A 26,178-nucleotide genomic window follows, 5' to 3' on the forward strand; every position below is an offset into this window, starting at 1 on the left:
CATAACCCGGCCGGCCCACCTCAATGGCAGCAAGGGATTCTCCCGGCTCAGAGCTGTATAAGGACTGGAAATGAGCCTGCCACACCCCCGTGCTATGTTAGGCTCTAGTGCCGATTGTAAGCTCCCCGACCCCCCATTCACTGTCCTCCAAAACAGGCGTTGATTTTGGATCGCTAAGGCCTTGGTGAGTTCTTCCCACTGGTTTTCCTCCCATTCTGCCTTAGCGTGGGCAACAAGTTTCTTGTAGGCTCGCCTGCTTAGTTTAAGGCTCTCCCCCCCTGTACCCTCCTTAATTATTCCAAGGAGTTCTGTTTTGGCCCGTCTACATGCTAGATTGTACCACGATGTTTTGCCTTGGCGCCTCTCACTTGGCTTTCGTGGGCTACAAGTGAAATGGGGTGCCGCAGCTTTTATAAGATCCTCGTGAGCCTTGTACAATTTGGTCTGGGAGTCTTTGTTGTTTACCTCGGTGTCCAAACTCCCCACAATTTCCAAGATGGGAGTTATCCCAACATAGAGCATGGGGAGTTTGTTCTTGCTTGTGACCAGGTGCTCCCACCTGATTCTTCTCCTGCTATTATCCAGGAGAAGCGCAGGGTTGTTCCCTTCCACGTTAGACACGGGAGCTTGGGGGCCAGGATGAACAAGGTCGAGCTCAAGAGCGTTGTGGTCGCTATCGGTCCTTTCCATCACCCTAAAATCCTGAATTGTCGGCCACTTCACTAATTGGGCCAAGACATAGTCCAGGCGGGACTCTCTCCCCAGTCTGTTGTAGGTGGTTTTACTGGGTATGTCGGATTTCATTCGCCCATTACAGGCTCTGATTCCGAACCTTAGGGTGAGGGCTGTAATTTGTAGTGTTAGTGGTGTCCAGGCTTTCGGAAGTGGAGCTTCCAGCGAAGGCACTGCCCACCTAGCCTCTTCTTCCGATGATAACCCATCCAAAAGGCCGGGGAGTGGCTCAAAGTGAGAATTAAAATCCCCTCCCACCACATAGAATGAATCATTCGGCAGTTCAGATATAAAATTCGAAAGTTCATCAATGGTCGGTGATTTCTTTGCCATTCCCACCGGCCTGGAATAGATGTTAATCAACACAAGTTTAGCTTTATTTGGCCATAGTAGTGAAACCACAAGGATATCTTCAGAATTAGCCGGCCACCGTGTTGCCACGCAGCCCAAATGAGATGCAACCCAGGTCGTAAGCCCCCCTGACGGACAGCCTTTGCCTTCCCACCTCGCTGGAATGGAGAATGACATGTAGCCTTGGTGACCATAGTCCTCTCTGGCCCAGGTTTCCTGGAACATACATACGTCACCAGTCTCGATGTAATTTACCCAGTCCGGCTCACCCATTTTGTTGGCCAGTCCCGCAACATTCCAACAAATTAGCCTCAAATGTTCAGGGGTGTCGGTTGCCGTGCCATAAGGGTTGGGAGAGATGGTTCCGGGCACCACTTCCGTCGGAAGGCCTGACGCAAAAGCAGCAGTGGGGGCAGATGGCTCGGAGAGTCTAAAAGAGCCGTTGTCCACAGGCAATGAGTCCTTCAGTATTCCCGCAGCATTGTGTATATTATGGGCGGATGGAAGGGAAAGTCCGCTGATGCCATTATCCAGAGTCACTGGATCGTTCAATAGACCAGAGGTTATGCCAGTAGTCGAGGTGGGTGGTTCAGAAAGTCTGCAGGAGCCGTTATCCCGGGTCACTGGCTTGTGAACAGAGAGTCAGTCCACCCCGTCTAAGACGTTCAAGCAATTGAAACGGTTAAAGTGAAAATAGGGTGTATCCGGCAGTTGGAGGTGCGGGCGTTGTGCATAGTCCTTATGTCTGCGTCTGCGTTCCACCCTTATCCATTCATCATGTGGTGGAGCCTGGTGCATGCGAATAGGGGGGAAGAAGAAGGATACTGGGAGGGTCTGAATAGTGGAATCCAGTGATCTGTTTACTCCTTCACAGATATGCAGAACAGTGCCCGGGTCTTTAAAAGTTACCAAAATACAATCCCCTATTATTGTTTTTCTGGTCTTCCCTAACCAAGGGACCCTTCTAACCATAATAATCTCATTATTAAAATGAGATGGTAGGGGTCGGTTCCAATTTAGCCATTTAATGACCTTTTTCTTGAGGGATTGATAGTCTTCATTTTCCCCTGATCTTAGATGGGGGGCACCTGCTAGGACCACTGTTTAACTATTGGCTTCTGGCGGGAGATCTGGCCTCCGTGGTCTTGGGGCTGGCCGGCCCGGGGAGAGTGGGGGGGCTTTGCCATCTTCTTGGTATCTTTCATTAGTCCCTGCCTGAGAACTATAAGGGGCAGGGTCTATTGGTTGCAAAGGCCCATTGGTTTGGTTATTACGCAGTGCCTGGAGTGGAATAGCCATTAGTGGCTGCAGGGGGGGGGCAGTGGGCACACTCTGAGGGGGGGCTTTGTTGGCACTTTTTGAGGCTCCTACTTTAGGAGAGTTCCCTGCGGGGAGATGGGTTCCCACTATTTTGGATTGCTTACTAACTAAGGTGTTCAAGGTAGTAAGAGATGTCTCTAATAAAGTGAGCCTGATCTCAACTCTTTTTAAACTGTCACTAATGGGCTGCAAGAGGGAGCGGAATAGAAATTCTATACTCCCTATAGATGTAAGGGGGAGGTTTGTATTCGATGTATTGGCCTCTGGATCCTTGTTAGTAACAGCTATGTTGGAGCTTTGGGCCTTAGGAGGTGGAATGGTAGGCACGATCTCATTAACCTTCCCAGATTGGAGTGTGTTGGTGTGTTTATTACCAAAATCAAGATGGGATAGTTTGGTTTTCCCCCGTCCCCCTATTGACTTCCTACTGCGTTTGCTAGGCGGAGGCCTATGCAACTCCACCACAACACTTGGTTTTGGCTTACTCTTCTTAGCTACTTGCATAGGGGGAGTTTGGGTGACCAGGTTAACGGGGGTAACGGATAACATAGGAGGAGTTGAGTCTGCGTACTTTCCAGGCGCCCGCCCTAGGGTGCTGGGACTTTCCCGGAGTAAAAGGGGGAAATCCTCAAGGGTCGAGGGATTTAAGCTGTTAGGGGGCGTACCTTCCTCTTGGGAGATAGGGTACGGGATGATCTCTGTCAAGGGTCTGTTCTTCATAGATTCAATGGAGCGCCGACGCTCCGCCCTACGTTTCTCTAGTGAGCTTTCTTTGCCCGCATCTCCCTTAGCAGATTTGAAGTAGTTGTCCAGTGTCCCTGTACTGCTGGCCCCCTCCCTTGATGGGGTTTCACGTGGTGTCGGCGAGGGCATCACCTTGGTCAAAGTAGAAGCTAGGGTTAAGGGATAGGGCCCAGCCCGGCCTCCTTCGGCCCCTGATGGCCACAGACGGTCCCGCCCTTGTCCCGGGCTTCTCCCGGCGCGCTCCCGTTCGCTCCCCCGCAGCGGGAATGTTGGTTCTCTTTTGTAGCTGTGTGGTTGGTCGCCAAGGGAGCGGGGCCGGCAGGGAGAGCAGCCCAGGTGGATACGGGCGCGCAGGGACTCCTGGTCCTCGGAGTCCACCGCTCCTTGCTCGCAGCCCTGCCGGTCTGTGTTGGTCAAGCCCCTTGCTGTAGTGAACTGGCCGCTGCTGACCGCGAAGCGGGACCCGCGAAGCGGGTCCGGCGAGGCGTGGCGGCAGCAGCAGGCTCTGCGGGTCCCTTGGAAGTATTCAGGTCCACTGCTCCGTGGCGAGGTTGGCCGTTGTCAAAGCAGGTAATGCAGGGCAATCCCTGCATTCTGTTAGTACGAGACTTTGAATTCCTTTCTACATTACCCATTCTCAGAGAACCGGTGAGCAAGGGGGTGCAGCCAGGGAAATGTTACAATACGAAGCCTGTATGTGTGTTCTGGTTAACGTGTGTTCCTTGTGCTTATTAGGAATCATCAATTGGAACGCTCTGTTGTGATTAAAGTTCTGACAAGAGTAAGCCGATCCATTGGTGGATAAGGTATGCTGAGTTCATTAGTGAGACCATATGAGAGTAGACTGTTATGTAGCGTATGTTTCTGACTATTGTTGCTTTCTGTTTTCCAGGTTCTCATCCTTGCTGTTCCGCCCCTTTCTTACCCTAGCCTGATCGCCCTAAGACTCTGTAACATTTAATTGGAGTTTGGGGATGTCAGAAGGTGGACCCTTTTTTGCATCATCCAGATCCTGAGGAGTACCATATCCTGACAGAATTACGCACCCAAGCAAGGATACTCCCCCGGTCTGGTTGTTACAAAAAACATGGCGTCCATGGATGATGTCGTTCAGGCATTAGCATTAGTGCAGCAGGAGCTTGCAGCCTCTAGACTTGAGACAGCGGCCTTGCGGGACAGAGTAGATAAACTAACCAGAAATCCGTTTGATGTGAACGTCACTAATAATCCTCAAATACAGGTGACTGTTCCTCCCCCTATATCCCTAGCTAGTCCTGAAAGATATGCAGAGGATCCCCTGAAGATACATGTTTTTTTGACTAAGATAATGCTTAATTTTTCCTGTAAGGCTTCATCTTTCCCGAATAACTATTCCAGGGTGGCCTTTGCCATCTCGTATCTTATTGGAGATGCCGCCAATCGGGGGGTTCCTTTAGTTAAAAACAACAACCCTGTATTGTCAGACTGGGAAGCATTTGGAGCCGCGTTCGAACGGGTGTTCGATAGACGAACTACCACTTTTAGAGCAGATAAAGAGTTATGGGAGCTACGACAGGGGAAACACGATTTGGTGACATATCTCATGTCTTTCAATCGTTTAGTGGTCGAAGCTGCATGGCCTGAGGAAAAGAGGATGTCTGTTTTCTACCAAGGGCTATTTGACAAATTAAAAGATGTGATAGCCCAGATCGATCCACAGCCTGCCAACTGTGCTTACTTAACCAATGTAACATTGCGCCTAGATGGTAGGATGTCTGAAAGAAGTGGAGAAAAGCCTAGGGGTGAGAGGGCTTACTACAGGTCAGACAATAATCCTAGGAAAGAAACAGTCACCATTGAGAATATGAGTGAACGAATGGAGATATGTGCCATCAGAGCACCTCTCTCTCGGACAGAGAGAGATAGTCGCCGCACACAAGGGTTGTGTATGTACTGTGGCAAACGAGGGCACTTTGTACGTGAATGTCCTTCCAAGCCAAAAACTCAAGGTTTCTCTTATCGGAACAAGAAGGCAGCTGTTTCTGTTGTAAGTACTGAGTTCAGGGCATCTGCCATGTCTCTTTACACTGAACCAGTCGCAAGGGATTGGAAGATACCGTCTCCATCAAGCGACAAGCGAAAGGACACAGAATCACATAGTGTTGGCAGTGAGTCTGGAACACAAAAACACATACACCAGGTGTTAGCCATGCTGGATTCCGGCGCTACCTGGAACTTCATTGACAGTGGGTTAGTGAAGCAATTGGCAATTGGTAGTGTACCGCGTGATACCCATGAAGAGGTTTTGGCTGTGGATGGAAAGTCACTGAAATCGGGTTTAGTTACCAACCAGACAGAATCCCCTGTAACTTTTAGTTGGAGTTTGGGGATGTCAGGAGGGGAACCCTTTTTTGCATCATCCAGATCCTGAGGAGTACCATATCCTGACAAATTCATCATTCAACGCCCGAACACCAGTGAACCCTCAAACATTACAAATAGATCACATATGATACCTTCTACATTTAAGGATGATTTACAAGGTCTTCATTTGACAGCAGAAATGTCAATCAAACTTGGACCTGAATCACAGACCACAACATGACATCCATGTTGGCTGTACTGGACCCACAAACTGCAGCAAGGCCAAATTACTAACAACACATTTGAACTCCTGCAATCCATTATACTGAGCTCAACATAGAAGGAGTAAAGTCAGCCTTGCAAAAACTCAAGGTAAGGTGTGACACACAGGGTGAGACGTGTTGGCTCCAAACCTCTGTTCTCAAATATTGGACTTGCCTAATTTTGTAAAATACAGACGAAAACAACGAATCTAGTTTGTTTCACCTCTAAAGAATCACATTACCAAACCAACCGTGAGTGATCCTCAAAGAAATTAAAAGGATATTTATACAAAATATTAGGAGTCTTCTGCTTTACCTGCAAATAGTATAGTAATATTGCATTGAGAGGATGGGATTTTGCCAAGATGGTGCATCGCAGCTAGTTACGGGCAGACTCTAGTCTTCCAGAGTCATACCAGATGCAATTGCTGATGTAATTCCCAATGTGATGGACTACGGGACTCAATTCTTGTGTGGCTTTGCCCTCCGGATGAGGTATTGCGTTCTTCAAAGTGCTGCTGCATCCTTGGACAGCTTCCGCTGATTTTTAAGTCGGACAAATAATAGTAAATCTGTCTTGGGTATATTGAGCTCCAGATAGGCAATAGACATCCAGATCTGAATGATGTATGTACAGCGTTTGCTGAATCTCTGAAGCAGAGGGACTTTGAAGTAGAGTTGTGTATCAGCATATTGGTAAATCTTGATGCTGTTATCTGTGAGTACAGCAACAAGCAGCTCCATGTAAAGTTTGAAGATAAGAGACAGTATAATACCCTGTGGGACTTCCATATCAAAGGGATATTTGTGGCCTGTAGAAGACCATGTGGATACACTGGTGTCAACTGGAAAGGTAGGAGAGCCAGTAAAGGACACTGTTCTTGAATCTCATTCCCTTACTGAAGTAAGAAAGGACTTGTGACTAGGTAGACTGCTAGTATCTGTTCAGCATGTCCCAGCATAAGCCGTCTCTTTTTCTAAGCAGACAACTTAAATTGCCAGACTATCAACGTGAGTCCCCCACCCTGTAACTGAAGCACATTTCATAATTGTCGGAATCAGTGGTTCTTAATATGTGTTCTGTGGACCCAAGGGTTCTGACATGCCAACTCAGGTAATAGAAAATTAACTAATAGAATGATTACATAAGTATATTTAAATAAAGAAACAAAACAGATTTTTTTTTAAATTTAAAACATTATGTAAATGTGAAGGAATTTGAAATTGGAGGCTACAAATTAAGTGCTCTCCTTAAGTGGAGTTGTTGGATCAGCACAAGTAGGGCACACAGAATATACTATAGACGATGGCTGGCCTATATTGAAGCACAGACTTAAAAATGAAAGCATGAATTTGGAACACAAAATATTCAATATGCAATATCTCGGTCTTTAAGATTCAAAAATCAAATTCAGAAAAGCTCCAAATGTTCAATTCAAATTAAAATTGGATTTTTCCGTTTGTGAATTAAATGAAATATTTCGAAAACTTGTTTCTGTATTTTTGTGTATTGTTCTGAGGTTCAAATTGTAGAAATTGCTTAGGAGGGGGTCCTCGGTTTCCAATAGTGACTCAGTTGGGACCCCTGGATTGCTGTAATGATTTAGTGGCGGTCCACAGACGTCAAAATGTTAATACAACTTTTTTCTGTGAGATGTATCTCTTAGACGTGCTGTTTTTCTGGATCAGCAGCCACAAACCACTCTGCTCTCCCCTTGACCACAATTTATCAACATTATATTGGTTGAAAGGTTAAGCGAAAACACCTGAACATTCTACTATCAATTAGTGCACCTTACAGAGAACAGCTTCAAACATCTCTACAAAAAGAGTGTTTTTTTGTTTTTGTTTTCTTTAACAAGGAATTGGATCTTTGTTTCTGAAATTCTACATCCTTACATTAAGCCCTTTTTCCTCTTTTATAGTCTTGTCTTTCAGTTACGTTTAGTCCAATGCTTCACTTTTTATTTTCAATAAACATTTCCGTCTTGTAAAAATAGTCAAAAGTATGGGGTAGATGGAAGAGGTCTGTGGAATTAACAAAAAGAGGAAAACACCCGGAAGAAAAACAGAGGAAGAAAGATTTTGAAATCTGTCCTGAAACTGCTAAAACAGTTGATTAGCTACCTAGTGACCAGAGAACAGACTGCTATGGAAGAAAAACAAAGTTAAAATGTTTTTGTCTGATGGAGACTTTATTGTAATGGGAGCTTAAGTGCTAGTTTCCAACAGATATAAAAAAAGATTATTATATTTCTGGAACTTAAATTTCTCGTGAATTACATAGGGGAGTTTTCCCTTGGCCGGAGTGCCCCCTGCATGCACATGTGGTATCCTGTGATTTTGGCTCTGGTTTGACACCTACTCTAGTCCTGTCCCTGGCTATGTGAGGTCCTGTCTAGTGACCTGAAGAAGGGGTGCACCAAGCATGCTCTAATTGAGGGCAGAGGACTACTGTCCCTGGCCTAGGTACACCTTGGAACGGTGGTGGCAGCATGCCATGTTCTGGAAGATCTATAGGGTGACTAGACCTTATTATATGAGTGAGGCTTAATGGCTATTCTTGAACATGTATATTAGTAGGGCTACGTGGGAGTGAGCAGGAGTTATGAACCCAGTGGGATCCATTTTGAATACCCAGGGCCTAACATAGCAAAATATGGACGTGTTTTACCTGCATTGCTGTGGTGGAGAGGGTGGAGATGCCAACATTGAATTGAGCAAGATGTAGACAAGGTTAACTTTAGAAATTCCATTAAGACTTTCTTTAACAAGGGCCTGCTGATTAGTTCTTACTGAACACTACCATTTGGTTGATGTTAGGGGTGAGTGGAGTGACTACACTTACTGTTGCATAAGGTCCTGAAGTTTCTAAGCCCAGCCTGCCTGGTTTGTCTATCCCCGATTACTGCTTCAGTGGAGCGGGTGCAGCCAGGTGCAGAAACCTCACACTTCATTATGCCTGAATTATGGGTACTCTAATTTGGACACAGCCCCATAGCTACCTGCTGTGAGAAGCATCTCTCGCCACTAAGGCTGTGTCTGGAGCACAGACTGAGAAGCATACTTTAAAGGAGAACCGCCCCAAACCGGTTGTTTGGAGGAGAGACTGTAAAGGTTGAAAAGTCCAGAATGACACGAGGGTGTGGAAGGTCCCCCAGGTCTCACATACCTGGTTCCAGGCAGCAACCACTCTGCGTTATCACTTGTTCGGCTTAGTCAAGGCTGCAACTGCCGTACAACTACATTATCCTGGTCTGGGCTGCATCTGACTAACTGGCCCAGTCAGGGCAGTCACAGCTGTGCTACAACATAAGCCCAACTATAGCGACAGGGACAACTACAACTAGCTTCTTATCCTGGGCAAAGCTGAAGCTACTACAACATCAGCCAATTAGTGGCAGCACCAGCCATGAGACAAAATGACCACCCACGGATTCCTGTGCACTCATTGAGCTTGGGCCACTGCACTGCAAATACTGACCTTTTACCGGCTGTAACTGGCTCATGTGGCAGCTTCCAAGGATGCTCTCCCTCACTGCAGTTCGCAACGAGAAGGACTATTAAGTGCCACTACACTTCAGAGAGAGCACAACAAATTGCTATCTATTCATCAAAACACACAAGATGAGAAGCTTGGAAAATAAGGGGACTGAGGGCGCATATGACCTGTGGGCAAACAAGAGATCACACATGTGCCTGATTCATACCTTTGCCATCACTACTGGCAGGTGTAGTGACCCAAATAGAATCTGTCACAAGAGTCACAGATGCGTACCTTAAATTGAACTGAGTAGTATTCAATGTACGATTAAAGGTACTTTTTCTCAAAAGATAAGCCCAGGGCTGGACATTGAGTTATTGTGCCTGGTGGTTATTACTGAGTTCTGAGCGTGTGCACTTTCACACTACCTCCCTGAGAAGCCTGTCACTGCTTGCTACCCTGATTGCATAGGAGTTGTACTTGAGCCAGTTTGCAGAGCCATAGTAGGGCCGACCACAAGACACCAGTGGCAAATGGCCTAAACTACGATAGTTGGGGATCAGTAGTCCGGCTAGTGGCTCACAAACAGGGTCTGTCCTATATAGTGGTGAAAGTATTCTTGGACTCTGTACCAACAATGGGTTACAATTGTAGGAAGCAGATTACGTTAAAAAAATATTATGCAAAAATATCAGACTGCCTGTAGCATGCTGAAATAAGTCTCGGAGATAGGTGGACTCCTCAAACTTAAACTTGCACACATTGAAAACTTAAAGGAAACAAAGACATTTAGGACAGAAACAGGTATTAGAGGCATCTATAGTCTTGCTTTCATTACTAAAGCAACAGAATTAAAAATAATCTAAAATGATTTTTACTCACCTCGCCTGCAATAAAAAACAGTAGTGGTGCCTCTTCCTCTTTGGCTTTGTATTTTGCAATGATTTTTTCGGCTATTGGTCGGATTAGCTCCTTCGCTGCCTCCGATTCTCCATCATCTTCAGAATCTTAAACAAAGTACAATGCAGAAAATATATTGAGCGGATGACGACAATGCATTTGGTTAAAAGTACCACTGGAATCCTACGGGTGATACACACAATATTTAGGAAGTGAACTTCCTCAGGCTGTTACCACGCCAGTAGCAATGCTGTCAGCACTGTATTCAAACACACTTTGCTTAACAAAAACGTACTCACTGCAAAATATGACATTCCAACTACAGCCGGATTCACAAACTTTTCCACAAAAAAAGAAGCATCAAGTGTAAAAGAAGTATTAGAAGATTAAGTCGAGGTAGATGCTTTAAAAAGCAAAATGTAAAATGATTTTTTTTAAAAGGCTCTGTAAATGTGAAGAAATGTAAGACTAAAAATTAAGTCGGTATCCTTAGCTCAATTCATGGGAGCAGAATGTAGTATGGACAAATGGTGGCCTCATTTGAAGCACTGGTATAAGTGCAAAAAAATTAGAGCATGCTTTGGGAGAAATAAAGACAACGTAATATCCGAGAATCTAGCATACTGCTTCAGCTTTTAGAAATAAAGCCACATCTTGAAACGCTTCAACCGTCCCTTTAAAATTCTAATGTTTGTTAATTTTGTGTTTGTGAATTAAATATAATTTCAGAATTTGGGCATTTGTTCAGTCTATACTTGTTTCTGTGTGGTTTTGAACTTCAAATAGTAGAAATTGATTCGACTGGCGCCCCCTACTTCCATTGTGATTGAATGGGGTCAAAAGGTGAAGCATACAGGGTTCTTGATTCTGTGCAGTGTGACGCTAAAACCCACAGTTTCAACATGGTCAACGTGTTCCCTATTATAAAACAACAGAAGGAGTGCAAATCAATCATCCTTTTGATTTGTTTTTGCTATTTTACGTTCTGTTGTATTGATGCTTTTCACTACGATCGCTGAATAAATAATTGCAACACTTAACTTGTAATAAAAACAGTCTTTAACTATAATTTTGAAAATATGTGAGGTATAGCTTGAGAATTTGGAAAGGATACATACATCCTGACGTTCCACCTCATGTCCTGCAGATCAAATTTACACTACTTATGTATTTTTTAATCATCACTTATTCATTTTTCTATTTGGTCACATAGTTGGGGTGAAAAAAACTTAATTAGATGCATCTATCATGTGTTCCTTTAAATTAGTTCTTGCTGGTGTATATCCCTGTAAGTGACCCTGTAGCTAAACAACTTTTCCCATTTTAACTGATTCCATTAACTTCCCCACTAGTTACTAAAAAAGGCTAACTGGTAGTCACAGTTCAGTCTCTTCATGGCTCCCCACTTTTGTGGCAGTGTACGACCTTTGCCTTTCTATAGTCCTCCGATAGGGACGATTTAGGTAGTCAAAGAGGCGTTATTCAAGGTGTGCGGCCAACACCTCTCAGAGACTATCCTATTCATTGAATAACCGACCTTTTGAATGTTTCTGGGACTCACTGTCATTATTTTACATTGTAAATGACATAACACAGTGGTACTAATCCTGTGGTCCGCAGCCCCCTTTAGGTTCTGAGACACCTACACAAGAAATCCGGGACTCTATAGAAAATTGAATAATATTAATAAAGCATATATAAATAAAGAAGCAAATCTGAACATTTAAAATTTTAGAACGTAAGTGTAGACATTTTTAACTGTAGGCTACAAATTAAGTTGGTATCCTTAGCTTGTTTTGTTGGAGCAGCGTAAGTAAAGCAGACACAATATAGTTTAGACGATGGCTTGCCTCCATTGAAGTGATGACAAAAAGAGAGCATGCATTAGGAGAAGAGAAAAAAAAAAAGGACCGCAATACGCTAGTGTTTAGCACATCTGTTTTTACGAACTAAAAAACAAATTTAGGAAAGCTCCTACCTTCTCAATAAAATGTTGATTTTTCTATATTTAATTGTGAATTAAATTAAATATTTCAACATTAGTGTGTTCGTTCCATATATATTTCTTTCTGAATTTTTTGCGTTGTTTTTCAGTTTAAAGTGCAGAAAGTGGATTCCTACTGTTGGCGCGAGGTCTACTTCGGGTGGGAACTGACCCGTGTTCAGCACTTCTCGGCATTGGATGAGGAGATTGGAGTGATCTGAATATCTTATATTATTAGACTGAGAATCCATCTGGTCCAGGAGTTTTCCCCGATTGTAAATCACCAAAGGCCTTATATCAAGCTCTTCCACCGTGATATCCTGCTAAGGATCCTCTCTATCTAGGGCAGATAGAGATGCTAGGGGAACGTCTTCCCACAAGTCCTTTTCCTGACTGGAATGTTCCTGTTATTCATAGAGTATATAATAATAGGAGGCAAAGACAGAAACAATCTCCTCCTTACTTTCTTTTCACCCACGTCTTTTATACTTTGGATTACCCTGCATGCAATGTCTGGGAATGACAGCCAGTGAAAAAGTTACCAGATTTTTCCCCCAAAGCAGTTATCCTAAGTTTGAGCTCTGCCTTTCGTGGATATAGAGGGATAAAAAAGCTACACTAGAAACTAATTTATGGTGGTGTCAATGGCTTCTACACAGTACCTTGTTGTAGGGGTTTGCTCGATGGAACTTCATCGGCATATCTAGACTGGGGGCATTTGGCCAGGCACACAGATGAGATTTTCAGAACTTTCAAACTGAATATGATCTTCTTAAAACAGTTCTATAAATACCTGCTACTTCGGCATGTATATGACCACAACTGCTTAGCGAATCTTCCTGAACACAGCTCTTTTTGCAATAGAGACTTTTTTAAGCAATAGAGACTTTTTGTATGTTTGTGACAGTGTTGTTACGTGGATTTGTCACATTGTCACATACAGTGGGAGGAGCACTTCACATAATTTCACAGCAATTTATTGATGTTTAAAACTTTTTATATTGCTCTCTTCCCACCAGATTGGCATTAAGGCACTTTACAAAGATTTGTAAGAGATACATAAACAAGTATAATAGTGCCACAAGTCATATGTTGCTTGCCATGCACTATGACAAAAAAACACACATAACAGCACACTTATGTAAGTTGGGGTGTGTGTAGGGTAGAGGAGAAAACGGGGGGGGGGGGCAGGAGGAAAAGGCTACAAGAAGAATGTGGAGCATGCTGCTAGATGCCATAAACACAAGAGGATTTTATAGACCAAGGTCTGCGAAAAAATCACCTTTCAAAACATTTTCTGTGTCAAAGTAGGGAGTACGAATAGTTCCTATAATTGAAGGTATGGGAGGGATTGTAAGTACTCTTGGTGGACTAAAACTGCTGCTGAATCATGTGAGGTTGGTCAATGGTGAAAACCCCCTCTCTGTATTCACTTCAATTTGACATCAGCTGAGCTCTAGCAGACAGCCAAAACGGTCCATAGACAGACTAAAGTATACTTTTGAAAATCTTGTTGTTGCAACATCTCTGACTAGCAGGTTCCCATTCTTGGGTCCTTAGTGGTGTATGCCAAATTAAAATAAATATTACCTCGGCGCTTTCACCACTAGGTAGTTATAGTTAGGCCAGTTGTTCCACAGGAAAAGCGTTTTTTGTGTTGCTAATAACTTTGGCAATGTTTGACGAATCCCCAAGAAACTTCCCAAAAAAGTGCTACTTTTTGATTAGTTTGTGCATGGAAAGTTTCGGGGTGATCCATCAAACACGTTGAGGAAAAAGGAAAAATTAGAAGGGGGGGGAGAGGCAATCGGGGTCCCAAAATGCTAAATACCCATGCTTTTCCATAGACTTTTTTCAGATGGGCAACAGCAAAAACTGGTAAACAGAATTAAACCAAATTTGTCACGAAGCTAGATCTTGGGACGAGATTGTGCTTTTTGTGATTTGGTGTAAATCCGTTCAGTACTTTTTGAGAAATGAAGATTAAAAAAAAGAATTGTATATCTGGACGGTTGGGTCCGCACGAAACTTATGGGGTCGCAAATTTCAATATAGAGCACTCTGATTGGCCCAGGGAGCTTTATTTCCCTTGGGCCATCTCGCTCCAGCGGTAGTCAGACTCCTGCGGGAGCAAGCTCTCTGATAGGCTGACAGCAACTGCCCAAAAATGTTGCTGGTAGCTTTTACAGGGCTCAGGTACTTAGTTCCCTGTCCTGAACATCTTTTAAAAATAAAATGCAAGAGTATAGGTATACCCTGATTCCATAGGCCCCATAAGGGGGACCCAGAGACCCAATTATGACCAAAATTGCTGTGATCCCACATGGCTCCCGTAGGATTGTTATAAAAAATAAAATTTAAATAAAATTGCGGCAGGCCACTTTGTTTTAATAATGGGAGGGGGCATATGGGCCCGTCCCCTAGCCTATACAGGGCACCGGGGAGGGTTAGTGTTGTACAATGCTCTCTCGAGTGCTCCAGTGGATGCTCCCAGACAATCTAGTGATTACCCAAACGGCCGTATTGGTTAATACCCTTGCCCAAGTCCTGAAGAGGCCTAAAATTACACGTCTGAAACGTGTCGACGAACAACACCAGCGGCTCGCCCCACATGATCTACAAAACAGACCAAGAAGAAAACTATCTACAGACAGTTGATTGATTACTCTGTGCACTGGTCCTTCTTATTTTCTTTCATTCTAGGCGATCTACTTGAACACGTTACTTATATTTTTATACTTATATTCCAAACGTATTCAACCATCTTTTCTTACTGTACATCTAGCAAGGATTGTGCTTTTTTTTTTTAAATATGCACACACACACACACATATATATATATATATATATATATATATATATATATATATACACACACATACACATTACATATTCTTAATATGTTTTTTTTCAGGTTAGGAAACATTGTCTTTGAAAGATGAAATCAACACTATGTTTTTATGACATATATTTATATGTATATATTTATGAATTTATTTATATATATATATTTATTTGCCTCTATGTTGCACAATGTACAAATATCATATTATTAATTTACCCACTGTGGGTTATATTCAAGACCAGGAAAGCTATGAATTATTTGTATAGTTCCCTGTTTGTTTCCTTGAACCTTTAAAAACCTTGTTTATACATGTGGGTGGTTACGTTTAGTCCACCTTTTGTGTCATTGATGTTGCACATAAATTCCCTTGTGGCTTTGCGATCACATCATGTGATCAAGACAGTGGATACTGTCGAAACGCGTAATGGCGGGCATGCTGAGTGAAATTGAGCTGAAATAAACACGCACTTTGTTTGGCACCATCTCTGGGTTCCTCTCTTCGTCTTTTCAAATCTGCGTACTATTGTGGCAGTGCTGGAGTTTCCTGGACGGGTTTTACTTATATATACACATATATATATACACATATATATATATATATATACACATATATACACATATATACACATATATACATATATATATACACATATATACACACATATATACATATATATATACACATATATACATATATACATACATATACACATACATACACACATATATACATACATATACACATATATACATACATATACACATATATACATATATACATACATATATACATATATACATACATATATACATATATACACACATATATACACACATATATACATATATACATATATATATATATATATATATATATATATATATATATATATATATATATATATATCCCCAATTCAAACTCCTGCTACGCCTCCATTAAGGATATGTATTCCGAGGAAGAGAAACCACAGGTACAGACCACTCCACAGCGCTGCGAGTAGAACTCAAAGGTTGTTTATTGACCCCTTGTCGCCAGCATGACGCGTTTCGGCTACGTCACGGTAGCCTTGATCACATGCCTAGCAGAACCAATACCAGTGTTTAAATACAGTGCACAATTAACAAACAAGGGGCGTACCCATCCATGGACATAGAAAACATACAATGATTACAAAGTATCCTGTTTGATAAAAAATCCGGGTTTGACTTATGTGTTAAAAAAGACAATTGTTTTTTTCTCTATTTTGTATAGCTGTCTTCACAACATTATAAATAAGATTATAATCACTATTTACACAGGACCACGAATAGCGCGAATTTACATACTAATTTCTACATTCATAACTGTGAAACAATCTGCGCAAAATCTGACAGGATAAAAACAAGTTATGTAGTACCGGATGGAATTGATACTGACATACTGCCCCAACGTTCTTTAAAGTGCAAGTGCTAAAATTCATAAAGAAATCGTGCCAACACACGTGCAAAGTGCAATATCAGCCGTGACATAGAGGTAGATCCCTGCCTCAGTTATAACTCATGGGTCACTGGCTGATTAATCAAAAAGGAAGACAATGTGGTTAAAACATGTTAAGCCAATTAAGAGGTTTACATGTGTTAATGAAATATTTGAATCAATCACCTACCAACACTAAAATGTTTTGGAATGACAATCTCTGTGAAATGACAGCTGTTAATCAAAAAAAGGAAGAAAAACTTATGGCATAGTGCCCATTTCATCCTAAAATTCTATTATGCAATGCTGTCTAGCATTGCTTTACGCTCAAAACATCAATAAGATCAATGCGTACAATATCAAAACCCATTAGTATTGAGAAGCAATTCTGTAATATTGTTCTATTAGACACAAACTGAATAGTCAAGATGGAAAATTCTCACGGTAGATAGCAGTTAGTTACATATTTAAATAAGCATAGAGAGCAGGCCACTCTGGATTCTTACATGAAAACCTGAAAACATGGGAACATGAAATGAGGGGGGTGCAACTTAAACGGACATTAGGAATCCTAGTGTCTAAAAGCAGAATGTATTTGCTTTCCAGTTGCCTTAACATTTTCTCTCTATTTCCACCACTGATGTTTTTAGGAATTGCATCAATAATGAAATATTGTAAATCATTCAAATTTTTCTTATGGACCAGACCAAAATGGCGCGCAACTGGGTAGTTCTCATCAGAGTTTACAATTGCCCTTAGGTGCTGGAGGATGCGATTAAAAGCCTGTAGTTTGGTGCTCCCAATGTACTTTAGCCCACAAGTACACTGGAGCACATAGACCACAAAATATATATATCTCAATCCTCTACCCACTGGCACAGGAAGACGACGCCATGTTCTGCTTTTACCAAAAAAGTTTATTTTACAAGTCGGCTGCTGGGACGCGTTTCGCCTGTTCACCAGGCTTGTTCACCACAGTGCGAATAAAGTTTGCATTACTTAAAGCCCACTTACGTTCAATTACGTGAATGAAACTACAATTCAATTGCCACTGAAAACAGACTCGTAGTTTTTTACGGGTCGGGTATTTTAAAAGCGGTAACACATTCTTTTAACCCTTGTATTTTTGTAAACATTTATACAGTCGGTATTTATCATATTTAAAATGCAATTTCATTCAGAGCATTTAATAAAGTGACTAGTGCATTCGAGTGTCAACCGACGATGATGGATTTAGAGCAAGTGCTCATGAATGCCAGTGTGATATACAGGAATCCTATTAGTAGCAAACAATAAAATACATAGGAATTATACCGCTATGAATTCTATGATTATTATGAGTTTAGCCCTAGTGGGCAGTTTTGTTGGCGGCATATTTCATGTCTAACATTCTCTAGTGGGCTTTAAACATATACATCAAAATAAAGAAAAACTGTTAAAAACAACTGCAAACATTGAAAGGGTGTTTTTCTACTGCTTGAGAATTAAAGGTGTCTATGAAGATCTTCTTCCATGTTAAGACCTCCCGGGTACTTGCTATTTAACTTTATTATGTACCTCGACTCAAGTTTTCGCAGCTTTTTCTCATAATTACCACCTCTTTCACTTTCTTTTTTTTTTTTTTTAATTTTTTGAAAACCTTTATTGTGCATGAGAAGGAGAACAAATACGGGCCTACAACCATCAGGCCGGCCACGATACTGTAGGCACAGGTGCAAGCAATGCGGTTCCCCAGCGGCATCAGGCAATATAGCATCAATTAGTAGCAGTTACACTGTATGGGATCATGTCGCCAAGGAGAAGGAGCAATGAAGGTTTAAATTTTTAAAAATTTTTTTGATCTAAATATAAGTCAGTGAAGAATAGATTCGAGGAGAACTGAGTCCGTACATTAGCTTCACAACATGAGTAGGCAGCATAATTAAGAACAACAGTAGGGATAAACACCCCACCAGTATGACAGTACAATGCTAAACAGCAGGAGTATCAGTACACATTTGCGCACCACCCACAGCGCCACCCACTCCCTACTAATCCCATGTCAGACCCAGAGCAGAAAACAGAACAAGAAAGCGCAGAAATTTTAGGAAAATAAGGCCCATAGAAACTAAGAAGAAAAACTAAATCTACCACCCCACCCTACAACAATCCGGAGGCTACGGCCTACCCCCCCCCGGTAAAGTGCCTGTCGCCCTTTAAAGAACCCGAAATATAGAGGAGAGAAAGGAAGGAAACGAAAAGAAATAAAGATTCTCACTCTTGAGTTATAGGGAGGAAGAAAAGAACAAGCCATTCTACCACTCCCAAAAGAAGAAAGGGACGGGGAGGATCCCTAACAATAACAAAATCTCCCGATCCCCCAGCCACTTGTAGCCCCTACATCGATGAAACAATACCAGTAAAAAGAACAATACCAGAGGTGAGTTAAATCAGGTGTACCCCGGTCCCCGAATCAGTACACGAATGACCACACCGTCTAGGAGGGTGAACAACGGGATATGCACAGCTCCACCTACGTGCGAGAGTACCAGGATAGACAGCAGCAGCCACCAGGAGGAGGGTCAACTCAATACAGTCTCGGTCACTTCGGTCCCATACACCCACATCACCCCACTTATTGGTATCAGGAAATGGAAACAATCACAGGTTCCAGCGGGGAGAGTCATCAATTATCGTGCGTCCGAATCAAATACAATCCCGTCTAATCCCAGTCTCCGTATGCCAATGAAACATTACTGCAAGGATAGGCAACTAGCCCTGGCCCGATTTAGGATGGCCCCCAAAACGAAACACATGAAGGAAGCCGCCCCCCTCTAGAACGACGATACAAAATGGCTCCGGATAGAAGAAGGAGGGTTCGTTGTTCCAAAATGAACGTCTCAAGTCCCCTCGAAATCCGTCATCTGCAATGAGGAGCGAATCCAGAATACCGGTGGCACATCTTGCAAAGTTTAGAAAGCGGAGGCCTCCGAAAAGCGTTAGACATGGGAGATGGAGGCCACACAGACGGCACCCAAATACGGTGCAGTGGTAAACGAAACAAAGTTGCAGTCCTTGGAGGAAGGGGAAACAAAGTAGCTAGAGTAGTGCCGGTGGAAGGCAGAGTGCGTGCGCCAGTACCGCCAGTAGTTGCCCCCTCATCGCTTGAAACATGTGCAGACATTGTAGCTCCATCAGCCGGCAGTGAAGGCAAGTCCATACGGTGCCAAGTATCGACCCTCCGTGCCCGCCCCAGGTTAAGCAAAATGGCGTCTAGTTTCTCACCCAGTGTGCGGGAGCCAAGGTCCATCGCAGCTCGCAGGTCCTGGAGGGCCGCGAGGACGGTTCCATAGGTAGGAGTGAAAAGCGGAACCTCCGTCTCAGAATCGTGAGAGGGTTCCCGGAATCCGTGCCCCATCTCAGGCCGATTTCGGCGGTCGGGGGATGAGGGTAGACGATCTTTCTCACAATGGGAGACGCGGGGCACCTCCATTTGGTAGTCCGACGATGAAGTTGGGGCGGGCGCGGCATGAGGGAGCTCAGTCCAAGCCACTGATCCTGCAGGGCGAGTTGCAGTCGGTAGTCTGTAGCTGGGAGAGTACGTTGCTCCGTTGTGAGGTCGGGACACACCAGGGTCCGCTCGCCGGTGAAGGGCAAAGACTGCAATGGAGGCTAGGCAGCTCGTCTCCGGCACCACTCAGAGAAGCCGAACATAGCGCATATCCCTTCCTCGCAGTCAGCAGGCACAATGTTCGAGAAAACCACGGCAGAATGATGTAGTCTGGTCCGATTCTAGGCAGGAACGGCTCTTCCAAGCCGCCGGCACCAACCCATCAGCGCAGCCGTTCTTTGTTCTTCCCGGTCCGGCGGTGCACAGCGGCTCAAGCCGGGGCCAGAGCCGCGGGACGGACTAGCGGGTAACTCCGGTCACCGGGCAGGTAGAGATCCCGGGAAAACGTGGGTAGATTCAGCGCAGCCTCCGGAACACGCCACCGCCAAAAAGCGCCAGGATAATTAACAGGATATCGAAGCGGGGCTCAAGGGCTGGCGGAGCCGAGGGCTTACACGTCTGCCCCGATCGCCATCTTGGCTCCTCCCCCTCTTTCACTTTCTTAATCGCATCTATCACAAAGTAAGACAGTCCTGTCAAGTTTCTATCATGCATTTTATCAAAATGTCTTGCGACAGGATATGTCTTATCTCCATTTTTGATGGCTCGAAGATGCTGCAAAATTCGCATATGAACAGGGAGGGTCGTGCTGCCCACGTACTTCAAGCCACAAGGACACTGAAGCACGTAGACAGCATGATCAGTTTTGCAGTGGTAGTGCCCTTTGATTTTGAAAAAAAATCCACCCGGTAGGCCAATAATTTCCGCGATACAAAGTGCCTTGTCCAATACATCTAAATATATCGATTAATTTATGTGCCCACTTACTAAATCCCTCCCATCATACATTCAAGATACTGGGGATTTCTTGAAAAGAGTATATGATCTCCCATGGGAAGAGGATTATATATTGGCAACCATTGACGTAACTAGCTTGTATACAAGCATAAGACATCGAGATGGACTGAATGCAGTTAGTTACTTCTTGGGGAGTAGACCAGTCAAATATTGGGCTCATACACAAATGATCTTGGAAATGACTGAGATATGTCTGCAAAATAATTACTTTCTCTTTAATGGGGAACTTTTTCATCAAGTCTGTGGTACTGCGATGGGTACCTGCTTCGCCCCCAGCTTTGCTAATTTGCATATGGGCTGGTGGGAGGAGCAGGTAGTCCGGAAGCAGTACCCAGACATTTGGCAGACCAACATTATGCATTGGAGTAGGTTTATCGATGACCTCTTCATCGTGTGGAAAGGCACAGAATCCCATCTGGTCAACTTCATTAAAAACCTAGAGCACAATGATTTAAATCTGAAGTTCACCAGCAACATCAGCAAAACTGAGGTCAATTTTTTGGACCTCACAGTTTACATTGAGAATGGCAAACTAGAAACAGCCCTCTATCGTAAACCAAGTGCTGGTAACACTTTGTTACACGCTAAGAGCTTCCATCCCCAGAACCTGATTCGTAGCATCCCCTATGGGGAAAGCCTACGCACTATACGCAATTGCAGTAATACCAACAGATGTAATGATGCCCTTACTAATCTGAGCAGCCGCTTTAAAGCAGAGGTTACACCACAGAATGTGTAAATTCAGCAATCACTAAAGCGAAGAAAAAACCAAGAGAGGAAATTCTTTTTGGCAAAAGTAACAGCGCCAAAAGAAAAGAAAATGAAAATCAGAATACTTGCAGAATGATCACTACCAACAATACTGAGCATACTCAGGTTAGAGGCATTCTCAATAAGCACTGGCATTTGATACGGAGTGACCCTGTTCTAGGTAAAATTGTCACCAAAAAACCCCAGATTACATTCCGAAAAGCCAGATGCTTTAAACAAATGATGGTGAGCAATACTTTGAAAGTTCCTCTTCCCAAAAAAAAACTAAATTGGGGTTGGTTAAAAAGGAGGGATTTTTAAAATGTCTAAAATGTAAGGCATGTATTCATGGTAAAAACACCTCAACATATACATCCAATCTCTCAGACAGAAAATTCAAAATCATAGGGCACTACCACTGCAAAACTGATCATGCTGTCTACGTGCTTCAGTGTCCTTGTGGCTTGAAGTACGTGGGCAGCACGACCCTCCCTGTTCATATGCGAATTTTGCAGCATCTTCGAGCCATCAAAAATGGAGATAAGACATATCCTGTCGCAAGACATTTTGATAAAATGCATGATAGAAACTTGACAGGACTGTCTTACTTTGTGATAGATGCGATTAAGAAAAGTGAAAGAGGTGGTAATTATGAGAAAAAGCTGCGAAAACTTGAGTCGAGGTACATAATAAAGTTAAATAGCAAGCACCCGGGAGGTCTTAACATGGAAGAAGATCTTCATAGACACCTTTAATTCTCAAGCAGTAGAAAAACACCCTTTCAATGTTTGCAGTTGTTTTTAACAGTTTTTCTTTATTTTGGGTTATTTTGATGTATATGTTTAAAGCCCACTAGAGAATGTTAGACATGAAATATGCCGCCAACAAAACTGCCCACTAGGGCTAAACTCATAATAATCATAGAATTCAAAGCGGTATAATTCCTATGTATTTTATTGTTTGCTACCAATAGGATTCCTGTATATCACACTGTCATTCATGAGCACTTGCTCTAAATCCATCATCGTCGGTTGACACTCGAATGCACTAGTGACTTTATTAAATGCTCTGAATGAAATTGCATTTTAAATATGATAAATACCGACTGTGTAAATGTTTACAAAAATACAAGGGTTAAAAGAATGTGTTACCGCTTTTAAAATACCCGACCCGTAAAAAACTATGAGTCTGTTTTCAGTGGCAATTGAATTGTAGTTTCATTCACGTAATTGAACGTAAGTGGGCTTTAAGTAATGCAAACTTTACTCGCACTGTGGTGAACAAGCCTGGTGAACAGGCGAAACGCGTCCCAGCAGCCGACTTGTAAAATAAATTTTTGGTAAAAGCAGAACATGGCGTCGCCTTCCTGTGCCAGTGGGAAGAGGATTGATTTATACATAAGGACTTGGTCGAGTCCGTTCTTGACGACGACGCACTCTTCGGTTTGGAGCCGCGGTGGTTGTGACTCGGCGACTGGAGCTATGTATATATATATATATATATATATATATATATATATATATTCTCCCAAACAATCTTCTTGCAAAGATTCAATGTGTCTGTGCGCGAGTGAGCCATTCTCGGGGATATATATCTCAAAACAATACCCTTGCAGGCATAAAGTGACGCATAAATTATGCAAAAAAGAAGGAGAGAACTCTAAATTTGCTCACCTCAAATGTCAGCTTTTCTATCAAAGTTTTTAAGCATAGGATTAGCACAGTGCTATCCATGCCGAGCTGTAAAATGACAAAAGCCATTTACCACTCCAGGCACAATATTACAGCTTTGGATTGGTAAAATACCATCCAAGCCAACCTGAAATGAATAAAAGCAACCCATGACACCTGTTTCGCTGTCATTACAGCTCTTCAGAGAGGTTTAGCTTTGTCCAGACACAAGGGAGCACCCAGTATATGTATATATTCTCCCAAACAATCTTCTTGCAAAGATTCAATGTGTCAGTGCGCGAGTGAGCCATTTTCGGGGATATATATCTCAAAACAATACCCTTGCAGGCATAGAGTGACGCATAAATTATGCAAAAAAGAAGGAGAGAACTCTGGGTAGTTCCCAAGTTTAGGCTTTTGTCATTTTACAGCTCGGCGTGGATAGCACTTTGCTAATCCTATGCTTAAAGACTTTGCTGTACAAATGGCAAAAGACTTTGTCCATTTCTATCTCAGCACTGTGCTAATCCTATGCTTAAAAACTTTGATAGAAAAGCAAATTTAGAGTGTCGCTGGTGTTGAGGGTGCTCTATACAGGAGCTGCCTTCCACCTAAACTCCTTTTTTGTGTGTGTGTATATATATATATATATATATATATATATATATTTATTTTATATATATACCTACCACAATCCTGAAGTTCGAGCAGACGCACAGAAATCATACATATATATGATTGTATAAAACTATGTCACTATAAACATTTTCTTAATTGCACTTTATGTACTTTATTTCTGTACCTCTTTGAATAAAATCCACAGCAAAAGATCTTTGTGTGTATCTATGATACTTGCTTCATCTACCTAGCAATGACGCCCTGGTCAATAAATTTAAAAAATCGACTTACGCAAAAATGTTCAGATAACCAGTGAAATTCTATTTTTTTCCACCTGTAACAATTAATAAGTTATTGTGTTACAACATTGCTAGATTTATCCTGCTAGATTTAACTCTTGTCCTAACCATTTTCTAACTGTTGCCAGGTGACCTGGGTCACATGACTGAATAGCTTGGGAGTTGGCCTTAGTTTATTCTTCTAAGACGGTGAAAGAAAGGAGAACTAGATGCTAGCAGAATGAGCGAGGCGGAGCTGGTCCTAACACACTTACAAGTCAAAGGGCTGCCTCCAGCCTACTCACAAATGAACTGTACCCTAGTGTTTGGTCACCTCAGAATTCTGGGGGCTTAGGTAGAGGAAGGGCAGTATTTTGGTTGTATATTTTTCTATGCCTGTTTATAGTGTTATTTTGTCACCTATCTCTCATTCATGACCTATTTCAAGATGGCGCTTGAATCTTTGACTTTCTTTTACTTGTCCTTAACCCGTCTCCTCTTTTTACCTAATCCATTTAACCAACTTCCTGTCCCACACACAGGTGTTTCCTTGGTGGTTTACTGAGGCATGTTATTTCTATCCTGTTCACGTAAGTTTTCTCCGTATGCATGTCATCACATCTCGCCGGTATTCACAGAGCATCTTTATTTTAACAAATCGTTTCCAGTATCTCAACTTGTATACGTTGCAGTCCTGCATGATTGTTGTTTTTGAATCACTATCACCCCTTGACTAACCATACTTGCATTTGTGGTTAGCACCATTAGCTGTACAACACCCATGCTTATGTCTGCCGTTTTTGTAAGTGGATGACTAGGTACAGTTGATTCTCGCTCACGCTTGGATTACTGCCGGCAAGCTTTTATATCGGGTCTGTTACAGACGCTTGTATTCATATAGAGTCACTTTTACGCACTTAATTTTTTGATTGCCACCAAGACTTGCGTTATAAGTTTTACGTATTCACTCAGGGTACGGGGAGTGCACTGACCCAATAACTGGTACACCAAGTTACTCCCAGCTGTTCCTATCACTTTTTAACCAATCACATACCCATTCTTTTTCACACCATCTGATTTAAACCGCATGATCATACAACTATGCAGCTTCTCCGAACATAGTATTCCGCATTTTGTCACACCGAACTTCTTTGGTTCCCACACCCTTTCGTTTTTTACATCGTGATTCAGACTTAAAAACTCACACGGGTGTAGGGGCGGGCTTGCTTGAGACTCCTGGCCTTGTTTCCTTAACATATCTTTTCCCATTTCCTTTGTAGAATTTGTCCCCTGACGAAGGGCAGACCTTGCCTGAAATGCATTGGGAATTATTATTGAAGCTGGCGACAGTTCGTAGTTAAGCTGACTATATCAGCATTCAATATGATGAAATGAATATCGTTCCACAAATAAATTTACAGAAGCTCAGCATCAGTGTTTGAGTCTACTATTGTGGCACAAAATCTACAGATGTTTACATTCTGCCAACGCAGACGTCACGCAGTGCTCAGGGGGATGTCCCCTAATCAGGAGACGCTACTTTTTTAGTTTTAAAATATAGCAATATTTGGTGTTTAGAGAAGTTATGGCAACTCTTGACCCGGTGCCACAGCACCTGCTGCACTATTCAAATCACAACCCTATTGCCTGTAAGGTAACTGCACTTGTGTCTGACTGTTTAGTAGTAAAATACTGCAATATTCGGTGTTTAATAGAGTTATGATAACTTTGATCCCGGTGCCACTGCACCTGCTGCACCATTTAAATTAAGCCCCTTTAAACGACAAAGCAACTGCAAATGTGTCTGCCTGTATGATCAAATATTGTATTGTATTGTAATTGCATTTATAAAGCACTTACTACCCCTGACGAGGCGCCAACGCGCTTTTTCAGAGAGTAGCACGCTACTCCGGAACCCGGAAAAGGATTAGTGTTGAATTAGTATAGTGAAATATGGAAGTAATTTGAGTGGTGGATAGGTTAGTGAGTTAAT

At 42.6% G+C, this 26,178-nt stretch overlaps 1 protein-coding gene across 1 annotated transcript in view; it reads right to left on the bottom strand.

Annotated features, from left to right (window-relative positions):
* NXN (nucleoredoxin) overlaps positions 1 to 26,178 on the bottom strand; it is a 457,847-nt gene that overhangs the window by 27,199 nt on the left and 404,470 nt on the right. Inside the window, exon 7 of the mRNA XM_086955000.1 lies at positions 10,120 to 10,244. Coding sequence (XP_086811126.1) covers positions 10,120 to 10,244 — 125 coding nt within the window. The remainder of the gene's footprint in view (positions 1 to 10,119; positions 10,245 to 26,178) is intronic.

Source organism: Lissotriton vulgaris, chromosome 2_1 (genome assembly GCF_964263255.1).
Source record: "Lissotriton vulgaris chromosome 2_1, aLisVul1.2, whole genome shotgun sequence".
Classification (NCBI taxonomy): Eukaryota; Metazoa; Chordata; class Amphibia; order Caudata; family Salamandridae; genus Lissotriton; species Lissotriton vulgaris.